Genomic DNA, 13,069 nt, shown 5'->3' with positions numbered 1-13,069 from the left:
TTGGACACTGCCTCATCCAAATTGTTGTTTTATGAAAGAGTTAGGGTTCAAATGCATGGATTTAATAATACCATATGTTTACCCAGCTACAGTAAACTACATGTGCATTCTTAGGTCATTACAAATACAAGATAAAATGTACTTGCTTCAACTCTTTCATTAAAGTATGAGCTAATACATTCTACCTGGTATTTGCCATAGGTTAAAAACGTGTTCAACATCAGTCACTGTGGTTCAGCTGACATAAAGCTGTTTGTTAAGGCAAATTAATTCTGTTGCATGTTTGAGCCAATGAAGTCACTCAATTTAAAGAAATACTTTTGCCCAAATCAAATGTTTGGAAAAACAAAGAGCACTTCAGGAAAAAAGAAGTATTCTGGGGCTGCTTAAAGTCCTATTTTAAAAGATACTTCAATCTGCTGAAATATATCTGTATCTCAATTAAAGAATATCTACATCCTTTTGCTTGAAATGGACAACTGGAGCCAAAACTTCGAACAGTTTGTTATCAATCAGCAGAAGTTCAGAACTTGTCTGAATTAAGCCAATACAATATCCCTGACCTTAGCAGAAACAAGGAAGCTGAAGTACTAAGAAACAATACATGGCAAAACAAGGAGATATTTTTAACTAGATCACAGGTAACTTCTTTTGTTTATTAATTATTAAATCTATTATGTATATGAATCTCAATATAACTACATGCCAAACTACCATTCTGTGGAATGGTTTGTTTTTTTCCTGCTTTCCACTCAGGTGCTGAAGGGTCTATCAAATCATGAAGAGAACAAGAAAGAGGACCTGAGAGCAGTCGGCCTCAACTTGATCTTCGGGAAAGCAATGGAGCAAATAACCTTGAAAATAACCTTGAAAAAAATTAACCTTCAAATAACCTTGAAGGAAAAAAGGAGTACTGTTCAGCAGTAACCAGCTGAAGGGGAAGGAGGGGGAAATAATGCTGAAATCACTAACTTCACAATGCCCTGTGATGAAAAAACTAGCTTGGTAGATAGGGTTAGCCAAGGCATACTATTTATCACTACATCAGTCAGGCTTTTGACGCTGTCCTCCATAATATAAGAAAAAGCCTCTTTTTTTTGTATCATATGGGTTATCAAACACTGGAACACGCTGCCCAGATAGTGGAGTCTCTATCCTTGGATGTGTTCAAAGCCACTGGACACAGCACTGAACAACTTCCTCTCACTGATTCTACTGTGAGCAAGGAAGGGCAGACCAGACATTCTCCAGACATCCTTACCAGCCTCAGCTTTCTGTGAAATCTTAGACTTCTTACTAATGTTTAATATTAGAGAACTTTTTGTCTATGCAGTTTTTAAATATGGAAATGTTTTAAACCATACATTCTCTTACTTTCTCCAAAACTACTAGGAAAAATAAAACAAAAATTTTTAAGAACATCCCTAAAGCACCTTCTTCTAAAAGAACTTCAGGACTTGGTTCTGATCCAGCATTAGAAAGACATAATTGGAATACAAACACCAAATAACATTTTAAAATGCGAGCTTCTGGACACCAGCAGGACAAACATAGTTAGCCATCACATTCTAGTGAAACTCCTTTGTTTTGCAAAAGTAGAGAACAGAGAGAAGCAAGACAGTTCCAAATACTTTTCTATAGTGGCTGAGCATGTTCAAGTGCATCTGTTTGCATCCAAAAACCTAGCATCAGGAAGCTATCTTATCAAAAGCAAAAATGGATGTCAGAATAATTCTGAACTTCCTCAAAATGATCATATAGGCCAGAAAACCAAGTAGTATGGTTAACTCTGACACGTGGCATTCATGCATGTTTTTACCTAGTGGAAAACATGAAATTTAAACTGCCTTCCTCTTTCTCCATCCTGTCAGCACTATTCCTATTTCCTCCTATACTGAGTTTAAACTAGGTGCATCTCAGATGGTTAATCTTCTGAGGCATAAACCAACTAGAATTCCAGACTTTCACTTAAAGTTCTGTGAACTCAATTCTAAAGCTCAAGATATGCCAAAGCAGTCTTAAAACACTCCAACCTCTACTTGCAAAAGATACACAGAAATGCTTTGTTTACAGCAGAGAAATGATACTCATCTTCCCCAGATATGCTACTTATTAATCTGTCCAAACGTTTTCCACATCTTCTTGTTAAGCAACAACACAAATACATCATATAAACCATTCCTCCCAACCTTTTTGTTCAAGACTAGCAAATCAGTGCAGCCCATTTCACAAAGTTGCAGCTACACACCTCAGATGGGGCAGTTGTCTCTGATAGCTCCCATTCCTTGGCAGCTGTCAGAGCCAAGTTTTTTCAGCCAGCCCACCACTCTTCCCAATTCACCTGCCCTCCAGACCTCCCACACAACCTCCCATCAGTCTTGCACTGCATCCTCACCTATCCAGTCCCACCCAGCACAACCATAAGAATGGCCCTCGGGAGCATGAGAGTTCCAAGACAGACTTTAGCTTTGCATTACAATGAAGTAAAAGAACATAAACAAGTGGTTATCATCTCAGCTTTCTAGCTTCTTAAACAATCATCTGATCATGCTACAGCCATACAGCTGGTCATCAAGGCTCTATTTGACCTAAATCTGTCTGCTCTTTTGTTTCCTCCCTTATGTACTTTACCATCTTCTGCTTTGCTTCACATTTTCATCTAATGCTAAAATCTTTGCTGATGTTTAAATTGGAATGAGAGTGTTTGCACTTAAATGAAAAAGAATCCTAAATGTGAGTTTGAAGTAGAATTATTAGTCAAAGATAGTGCAAAAGAAAGTCCCAACCTAAAACCTCTCTGATTTTAAACTCCCAAGACAGAGAAAGACATCCTGAGAGGCTAAAACGTGAGCCATCATTCAATATCAGGCAGTAGCACCTACCATCCCAGCAAGGCTCTCACAAAGACCAGCAGGCAGCAATACTCAAGGCAAAGTTCCCATGGCAAGTGTTTGAACCAACCATGGATATACCAGTATGGCAACCAAGTAAAAGATTCTCAGATAAGCAAGCCACAAATTCAGGGCCATCTACATTAATATCAAACATCAGGCAACATACTGGTGTTGGTTGATCATTAGGCAGGGTAAATCATGGTGTCAAAGATGAAAGACAGCGGTCTTCATCAATGTACAAAGATCAGATCAGCAGTAATGCCTGCTAGTGCCTCTCATCCAAAACGAAATACAGTTCGAACCAGAATCATTGGCCAAGCCAAAAACCTTGCTGTGTTCCTTGCTGTCTGAAGACAGCCTGTCAGGTCATTGACAGGATGGAAAGGAGAAGAGGATCGAGTTTAGTTCTGTCCATTGGCTTCTTCATTTGCTTTTTATTACAAGCAGCTTCCATTTTCATTAGTCTTTTTACTTCCTCACTAATCCTTTCAGTGGTGTAACAGCAATGCCCATTCAAACAGTATGCCTGGACTCCGATACTGATAGAGAATCACAGGATAATTTCAGCTGGAAAGGACTTCTGAAGGTCACCTGGCCCAACCCCTGGACTCAAAGCAGGGCCAAACAGATTATTACAAACACAATCACATGTGCTCCAGCTCTTCCCCAAATCCCAGACACGCAATATTCCCCGCACTCCTATGGGAGTTTTGCTGTTGCTTTTAAATCATACTGCTGGTCTCTTGGGGAGCAGCTGCAGCATACCATTTCAGCCAGGAAAGCAGTATGCTAGCCCAGCATGCTGGCTCCAGCCCTGCCAGTTTCTTCCAAGCAAATGTCAGTAAAACAGTAAAAAAATAACCCTGAAACAACAGCACCGCTACCCCTTTAAGTGCAGGCTCTTCAAGGACTTCTAGGAGGAAATACCTGGTTTGACTTCTATTACCCATTTGTGTGGATTGAGAGTTCTACCAGATGATCAGCAGTCAGAAATGCAGTCTAGGTATAGATTATAACAGGAAGGAGCTGTCCTCCCACTGCAACATTAGGTACCATCACCCATGCACAGGTCTCAAACTGACTGAGCTATACTCCTGGGAAAGGGATGAGCACCACAAACTGCAGGAAGACATTTATGTCTCTCTGTGCACATAGATTTCATTTCCCATACGACTTATGAGGTACCTACAATTTAAGCCTTTTTAGCTTCTTCCTCCTTCTTCCAACCTCTAATACAATAAACACAAGGGTCGTGGGAAAAAAAAAAATCTTTATCGCACTAAATCTCTTTAGTTTTTCTGTTTTTCACAAGGAATGTATTTCAGGGCCTTTGGTCCCTCCCCTCTCTTTATTAAGGTCATCTTAATTAACTCCAGTGTCTAGTTCAGCTACTGTTAGGTATCTCCTTCAATTTATATTTAGTTTCCACCCAAAATATTCTGAATCATTCAAGAGTTATGTTGTAGGAGTGTAAAAATTACCAGAATGCTATAACCTAACTCATGGAAGATATGTAGGAAGGGCCTATCTGCATGTAAGGAAAGTAGTGAGTGAGCTTATGTTCACTTAGTTTTTAACTAACATTTTGCTTCTCTTGAATTACATCTGCTTTCCCCTGAAAAACCTCTTATACATTAACAAAGCAACATATTAATTTAATAGGAGTAAAGAAGTACCACATCAAAACTGCTTTGCCCATTTTGAGCTGCCGGGAACCATTTGTCCTGCACCAGCATTCCAGTATCCTGTCAGACCTACTGCTTATCCTAATCAATCAATCCATCCCCAAGATGCACAATTCCAGCTGTACAACAAGAACAACCTTAAAGGTGGATATAGGAAATCAAGCAATCATTTAAACGTCATATATTTTTCAGTATGTTTATGTCCTTCAGCACTGTATGCATCCAGTATTATAAAACAAATCTTAAAGGTACCAGGCACTTTACATCTAGAAAGATTTTTTAAAGCACACTGCTTGAGCAAATAAATAGGTTTGGCAGAAAGGATGCTTGAAAGGGGTCGGAATCTTAATATATTTTCGAGCTCTGTCATTAGTCTACAACCTACTGTATGACCTCAGATGGCTATTTTGCTTCAGCTTCCCTTTATGTAAACTGTAATCTACAGATGAAAAGTATTTTAAAGTTTAGCAAGTATTTAGAAACTTCTACCACTAGTAGTTTGACATTCCCTAAAAGCTTGCCAATGCCACTCCATCTAACAGTACAGTGCTTTTCAATTTTTCTCCTACTTGCAAAATTCTAACACCATACAAGGCTGTTGTACAGCAAGTTTAAAAAAGAACTTATTTTAAAAGAATAAAAAGAAAAAGACTTTTTTTTGCTAATTTTAAAGATGTTCCTTTAAAAAAAAAAATAATTAGAGGAATATGTGCAGTTTTCCAAAGGCTAAGGCCAAAAAATTGCATCATGTCATTTTAGAAGATATTTTGGAACTCTTGTTTTAATTCACCAATATTTTTAGGTACCAGTTATTTAGAAATGCATAATCTCTTTGAATTTTATGAGCATATGTCAACACGAGATTTAGCCAGCCCAATTAAGGAATATGAGTTTTCATTAGGCTTTTGTTATGGGGATTGTTAAAACAGCTTCAGCAAGAATACGTTTCTAGTCTGCAAGATCCATCTCATCACACCAGGTCCCGAGGTCATCAAGGCTCCCTTCAGAGGCGACGGCGCATGAGAGATAAGCACAGAAAAGGCTACGAGGAACCGCATGATAACTCTCCCTAGAAAAACAGCGCGATACAGGAAGCAGCACTCCACCACCGCGCTCGCTTCTAAACAGCCATTTTACTTCACTACATCCTTCCCTACAGCCAGCCTTCATTTTGTGTTCCTGCCTGGCCGCGCGGTTCCAGGCTGACAGCCTGCCGAGGATACCGGGGGCGCGCTCAGGTGGAGGTGAGATGCCTCCCAGCCTCTCCGGGTTCCGAGCGAGCCGTTCCGGTGCCAGGGTCGGGGGAGGGAGGCTTCCCGCCTCCCCCCGTTTTTGAAAGTAAATGAAGGCGCCGCTCCCAATGGCGGGGGAGGGGGGAGCTTGGCTCCCTCCTCCTCCCGGGAGCCCGGCTCCTCCTGGAGAGGCAGGGGAGCCCGGGGACCCCTCTCCTGGCAGGTCGGCCCTGCTATCGTCCCTCCCCCCGGGCGGGCAGTGCCGTGTGTCCCGTCCCTCCCCCCGGGCGGGCGGGCTGGCTGTGCTGTCTCTCCCCCCGGCAGGCCGTGCGAGAGCGGCGGGGCGGGCACTCACCGCTCCGGCAGAGTGAGAGGCAGCGGCGGCGGCGGCGGCCTCATCCTCCTCCGGCGACGGCGGGCCGATCTTGCTGCAGGTGGCCGCCAGCAGAGCGAGCGGTGACGGCTGCGCGTCCTACCCACAATGGGCGGGTTCAGGGAGAGAAGGGGGGTGGCGGTTAGTGCGGGACAGCGACCGGGCTCCTCGCAGACGCGCACACAGGAAGCGGCGGCGGCGGCACCGGCTCCGCACCCGCTCACAACGTGTCACCCGGGGGGGGGCCGCCCCGGCGGAGGCCGAGGCGGCGCCGTTGCCGTGCTGGAGATACTCGCTGTGGCTGCTGCTGTCCACGTCTAAGGCAGCCATTTCCTCTTGTTTCACGGGCTTCTCGGGAGCTGCGGGCACAGCGGGGAGGGGGAGGGGAGAGTCACTGACGGGAGCGATCACCCCCCTCCCTCTCCCTCCCTCCCTTCCTCCCTCCCTCTCCCCCCCCCTAACCCCAGCGCTCCCCCCGCCCTCCCGCACGGAGCCCTCCTCCTCCTCCTCCTCCTCCTCCCCGTGCTGCTGCCCCTGCCCCTCTTCTCCCTCCTCCCCCTGCTCCTCCTGCTGCTGCTCTCAGTGCCGCTCTCGCCTCGCTCGCACACGGACGCTCCGGGGCCGGAGCGGGGACGCGCAGGGCCGGAGCAGGAGCGGGGAGCCCCCGGGGCGGCTCGGTCGGTGCGTACGTACCGGTCATGGTGTGAGTGCGAGCGGCCGGCTGGCTGGCTGGCTGGGCGGGAGGCAGGCAGGCAGGCTGGCTGGCTCGCACACAGGCCCTGCTGGCTAGGGCTAGGCGGCTGCCGCCGGGGACATGCTTATTGTGCTCACGGCGGGCTGAAGCGGCGGCGGCGGCCCGAGCCTACTCCGGGTTTTTTTTCCTATTTTGATTGACGGTGCGGGAAAGCCGAAAGGTGGGGCTTGCCGCGGGAGAGGGGGCCCGGCCGACACCGCCGCCCGCCCGCCCGCCTGCCAGCCCGGAACTCCCGCCCACGCCCGCGCGCGCGCGCTCTCATTGGCTGCGCCGCGCCGCCGCCGCCGCTCGCACGGGCCGCCCGGGCTGCCAGTCACCCGCCGGGGGCGGGGGGGGCGCCCCATGCCGGGGCGGCTTCCTGTTTGCCAGGGCTAGTGCGGGGAACAATGAGCGGGACCCGCCGGGAGCCCGGGGGCCGCGCCGGCCCGGGACCCGCCGCCGCGCTCGCCTGACACCGCGGGACCCGCCCGCCCGCAGGGGTCAGCGCACAGGCACAGCTGCGCGGCGGTGGCGCTATCCCTCCAGCCCCCACCCCCGCGCCCCCGCTGCTGTTGTGCCCGGGGGGCGCCGGGCCAGGGCTGCGATCTTTCGAAGTCTCCCTGCCGGAGCTGTCACTCACTGCTGGCGACAGCCGCGGGTCCCGGGCGGCGGCCGAGCAACGCCCGGCCGACAGACAGCGCCGCCGCGCTTTGTCCCTCCGGCGCTAAGATGTCGGCGCGCGGTCCCCAGGGGAGCCGGTCGGCCCGGGCGGGCGCTGCCCGGAGGCTGCCGCCAGCCGCCCCCCTGCGGCACCGGGCGCCCGGGTCAGCGCCGGCCGCAGCCCGGGAGCAGCGCACGCTTCAGCGGGCCGACCCCGCCGTGCCGCCGTTGCATAAGCGCCGTGGCGGGCTCGCACCTGCCTGACCCGGGCGGCGGAACCTAAAACCTCCACTGTCTCTGAGGCAGAACAAAACTCGTCCAGGATAAGGCCGCGAGTTAGGTTTTAGCGCGACACGTCCTCCTAGCGGGAGTACCTGACCTGAGCTGGGCACCCGGGCCTTGGCACTGATCGAGCGTTTGTGCTAGCAGGCTTAATTTTCATCGTGTTGAGGAGAATTAGTAAGATTCCCCTCAACGTCAGTTTGCTGGTCTGTCGTGTTACGCAACACAAAGGAAACTGGGAGCTCTCGGATTGTTAAACTAAGGCAGGAAATATGTATAAAACGTTACATAAGTATATGATGATACAGGAATGATTATTAGTGGGGCCTGTTTCTCTGTAACACCACTTAGCTTGTGATGGGTTCCTGCAAAGGGGAACAATTTGGGCTTGGCCTTCCGTCACATCTGAGTGCATGTGCAGGGTCATAGGACAGTGTAGGTTGAGGCACTGATTTTGATCCTTAGCTTGCAAATTCTCCCGAAGAATGACTTTTTTGTGGTTACCCTTAGTGTGGTGTTCCACAGTAATTTGAATGAGGCAAAAAAACTTCAAACCTACTTTCCAGTTACAATCTTTAGTGTAATTAGAGCTGAGGATTAACTAGGAGATACTGTGAGCACAGTCTCAGTTGGGCTGTGTATGTGGAGTCCCAGGCTCCTGAGGTAAACCCATGGCAAAATCAGTAACTAGGAAACCCAGAAGTATGGTTAGGATTTTCAACAGGCTTTCTGAGAAGAGAATAAGCCGTGCTTTTTAAGCAGTTCGAGCACTATGACCTTGCAGTAACTGCTCATGCTTAACTTAGAAACTATTACAGAATAGGAAAAAATGCACTCAGAAAATGGGAATTTAATATCAGGAAGTTATGATGGACAAAGGTTGCAGTTTCACTGTCATTGGAAGATTGTTTTTACTTCTGATGTTGAGTGTTATTTCTAACCAATTTACTTTTGCCAGTATGCTGAGAGTACCTTCAGGAGTCTTAGTAGTAAGTTGTAAATCTTTTTGTCACAATTCATTTTTTCCAAGGTAGTTTAAAAAAAAACCCCAACCAAAAGCTTCTTCTGTTTGTTAAATGTCTGTATTGGTTTACATAGTCTCTTGTAATTAATTCTATTTTAGAATCTGTTGTTGGTACGGTAGATAACACAGACATAAAGAAGGTTTTTTTTGCAATTTGTATTTTTTATTTTAATCACAAGTTGTATGTAGGAACAGAAGTTAGTTTTTTTGGAACAGTGTCAGAAATAGTTTTTACCCAGTGAAACCTATTATACACGGCCTTGAAAAATGCATCAATATACATACATACATAAGGACATTTCAGGAAAAAAAATGAAAATGCAAAATTACCTCAGTATTGCAGCATTTTAAAAAAAGACTTCTACAGCTAGTATAGAACTGGGAGTTTGTTTGGCAATATCAGAAATTGCCAATGAAACTTGTGAGAGTCTGTCATCCTGGAACAAGAACTATTACTGATTACTTTAGACTTTCAGTAACTGAGTTGTTCATTTAAAAAGACTGATGCATAAGAGAAATAATTCCTGTTAAGATGCTGTGACCAGGAAAATTACATTGAAAAACTGGCCCTTGCTGTTTAGCAGGGTATTGCCAGATATTGTCAATAACATTTTGCTTTAGGAAGATCATGTTGTCTTTATCTAAATATGAAAGCTATTCTTTTACAGATGGGTGGGTGCATGTTGAGAGCTGTCTGACTTAAGAGGGATGTTGTCAATAGAGTACTTTACCTACATGGATCTGATTGCAGCCTTGGGACATAACTGCAGTGCTCTAAGACACAAAGATTCGAAATACCAATAATGGGATTGAGTTTTATATATAAAGAGTTTTTCAGTGCAATAAAACTCAGATGGAATCAAGCTTAACACTAGCAGAGGACCATCTTTTTCTAGTCAAGTATCTAAAATTGGGGGGAACACTGATATATTATATTACATTTAGATAAAGAACTCAGTCAGAATATTAATAGACTAGTCAAAAAGTAGACAAAAATCAAGATAAATTACAAGAAAGTTGCAAAAAAAGATATGTTCATATGAAAAAGAGGTGTAAAGAGTCTCAGGATTGTTAAATAGAAAGTGATTGGTAATAGAAATCACATGTATCTGTTTACCACTTCCCAGCAGAGATTAAGAACACATGAGAAGAAAAAAAAATTAAAAAGAAAATGAGAAATACATTATTGTAATTTTTTTTGCTTGTCAACATATTAGCATTAAGACACTCATTAGAAAAATTGTGGTTATATGAGGGAGATACTGTATCAGAACTGGACATCTGAGTTCCTGTAGGTGCTGGTTTTCCTGTGGAGTGACCACTGTGGCAATATCCCCAGAGACTGAGCTCCATGCCCAGCTAGAGGAGCCATTGTTTTCTCTTTTTTGAGCTTGCCCACCAGATGTACCACATCCATATGTAATCTGAATAAACTAACCATGATCAGTTTATTCTTAAAGAGCCTTGTCTCCTGCTTCTAGGCAGTTCCTGGTTAACTGCAGGTCCTGGGATGAATTCTCCATCAGTTTGCTGAAAACAGTGTGCTGTAATTTGAGTTGTGTAGATACAGAGAAAGTAGTACTGCTCTAAAAATAATAAGAATACCTCTACCACATACCAAAATGCAGCAGTTTCAAAACTGAGATGCAGCCTTTGGGGTAAGTAGCAAAGTAATATGGAAGAGGAAGCAATGTCTACTACATTCTGATGAAACTTGAGAGAAGGTTTTGACAGATGAAACAAGATGCAACTTGGAAAGAACACTAAAATTTCATACCTACCCTGTATTTCAGTTGTCAGCTCAACGCTGCATTTGCCCACTGTAACTTAGATCTCATATCTCATTGGTTTTAGTCTTGGAGCTCAGTGTCACTTCAGTACAAATTCAGAAGGAAGTACACTGTCTTAACACAACATCCAGCACAGTATCTGCTCTACTTGGAAATAGCTTTTCTGTCTCTATAGTCCTTTGAAATTTCTGAGCTATGACATGTTACTTCTGTCTTTAGTGGTCCCTGATATGGGTAACCCTGCATTTCTTTAAAGGAATATATTATTGAAGGCTTGTTGTTATGTGGTCCAGTTCAGTTTTCACAGCTGTGGTGTACTCCATTTCTCTGTCAAGTGGTGGTTTTGCCATTCTGAAGCCTAGAATGCAACTAGACAAGATGGACAGGAATGCATTCTGCCATGACAGAATGTAACACCAGGAAAACTCAGGCTCAGGCCACTTCAGTTTGAAAGTCTGGGTCTGAAATGCCTGTGAAGAATCAATAGGGATTCCGTTCAACAGTCTACCTTAAAACGTGTCCTTTACTGGAGGTACAATAAGCAGGATTATCTGTAAATCTCATACCTCAGAAAATAACTAGAACACCAAAAAACCTAACCATTCAGGAGCGGTGTCTTTTCAAATTTGAGATACCTTCTTCTCTTCTAATAATCTGTTTAAAATTTCAGTAGAATCTGGAAACGTGTGTTTTCTAACTGCCAAACATTTACATGGTACTATAAAACCCAAGATAATGACAAGGTTTTGAATCAGATCTCTTAAACATCATAGAATTCAACTTCATTCTAGATTTCAGCCTGCTTTTGCAATTTGTTTAAGTCTTAGCAGACAAGAACAAGAGGATAGCTAGCAGTCCTGGATACAGCAGTCTTTAATTTCTACATCCCATATGGGTCCATTTGCTTAAGAATATTGGGTCATCTTGACACAGTGCCACAGGCAGGACTGACAGGAAGTTGACCTGTGAGGTCTCGTGAGTCAGCACATAGTAGTTGAGATAGTTGAATACCTTGAGTTCATCAAATAGAGAAATGAACTCTTGCCTGGTATAAAATCAGCAGTGGTTAGAGAAGAGTCTTGGCTGGCATTGTGTCATCATCCTCCAGAAGGCACCTGCATGTTTTTCTGGCCACAAGAACACAAATTTTGCTGGAGGGAAGCGGGCTTTAGCAGTGGGTGTGGTCTACTCAGAACCTAAGCAAACCTAACAGCTCATGGACATCACCATAAGAAAATAAATCCTACAAAAATACGCTTGCAAAGCTACATTGAGTCAAACTAGACACAGGGAACAACAGAGCTCCATGGGTGGGAGCAGATGAAGAGAGGCAAGACTCCCTTCAACAGCTGCAAGTACATTAATTCAGGGTGTCAAACTTGCTGGACAAACAGGAACTTGCTTTTGGCTATGTTCTGTGTGAAGTGTCTTGTCAGTAGCCAAGGATTTCAAGCCTTTAGAGGCACACAAGTGGTAGCTGAGAGCATGTGAAATATGCTTTATTTGTATAAGCATATATTTTATATGTATAAGCATTTGTATAGTCTGCTGCATGAGTGTGATGGTATCCAAGTGTAATCATATGAAAGAATATTTAGCAAAATTGGATTTTAGGAGAGCATTTTTTCTGTTTTAAATGGGGAAGCAATTCTAAAACTACTGGTCTCTGCTTGAAACAACTCCATTAAAGAAGGTTCAGAGAGAAATCTGTGGTACCTGGATCCAGCTGTTGGCAGGGGAGACATTTAGTTCCACTGGTCTGCTCACATCCATAGAAGCTGTTGTTGGGATAAAGGCAGGCCTAGCAAACTTATGGGCACCCATGGCAGGAACATGCCAGCTCCAGGCTCTTCGTGCACTTCACTGGAGGTCTGAAAGCCACTGCCTGGTAAGAGGAAGAAACTGTGAATAAGTAGCCTAAGAACCCAGTGCACAAATCTAAAGGCTGTGACTCTTCACCAGCACAGATGACTGATCTGCAAGAAATGGGGTCAACAGAAAGTCTGTCCAAGCTCTACATGCACCAATATGTGAGGACAGATCTCTGGAACATTGCGTTTAACCTAGTCATTGTATTTATGCAATTTTTTTAACAATTGGGACAAAATAAGTCATGTTCCTTTTTAATCAGAAATTCTTCTTTGTTTCTTACAGCTGTAACTCCCCAGCTGATGCATTCTTGTATATTTTGCAAATTCACTAGAGAGATCTAGAATTTGACTGGTAAACATGTTCTATTCTTAATAATGTTAGAGAAAACTTTCTTCTGTTAAAGTATGTCACTACAATAGGGAACGAAGTTGGGTATAATTACCCAATGATTTTTTTTTTTTCTCATTACTTTCATTGTCCTGGTTTTAGTTGTGTAAAGAAATAAATAAAGAGTATATTAGTTA

At 44.6% G+C, this 13,069-nt stretch overlaps 1 protein-coding gene across 2 annotated transcripts in view; it reads right to left on the bottom strand.

Moving 5' to 3' along the window:
- SP3 (Sp3 transcription factor) overlaps positions 1-7,138 on the bottom strand; it is a 33,552-nt gene extending 26,414 nt beyond the window's left edge. Inside the window, exons 1-3 of one of the 2 annotated variants that reach the window (XM_033515958.1) lie at positions 6,878-7,138; positions 6,419-6,543; positions 6,167-6,283 (exon numbers count right to left, since the gene is read on the bottom strand). In XM_033515958.1, the coding sequence (XP_033371849.1) occupies positions 6,167-6,283; positions 6,419-6,543; positions 6,878-6,884 (249 nt within the window). In that variant the 5' untranslated portion in view covers positions 6,885-7,138. The remainder of the gene's footprint in view (positions 1-6,166; positions 6,284-6,418; positions 6,544-6,877) is intronic. The other variant, XM_033515959.1, reaches the window with a different exon arrangement.
- Between the last annotated feature and the right edge of the window lie 5,931 nt (positions 7,139-13,069).

This window comes from Parus major, chromosome 7, assembly GCF_001522545.3.
Source record: "Parus major isolate Abel chromosome 7, Parus_major1.1, whole genome shotgun sequence".
Lineage (NCBI taxonomy): Eukaryota > Metazoa > Chordata > Aves > Passeriformes > Paridae > Parus > Parus major.
Note: the sequence above shows the minus strand (reverse complement) of the source record. Positions and strands in the feature narration are given on the sequence as shown.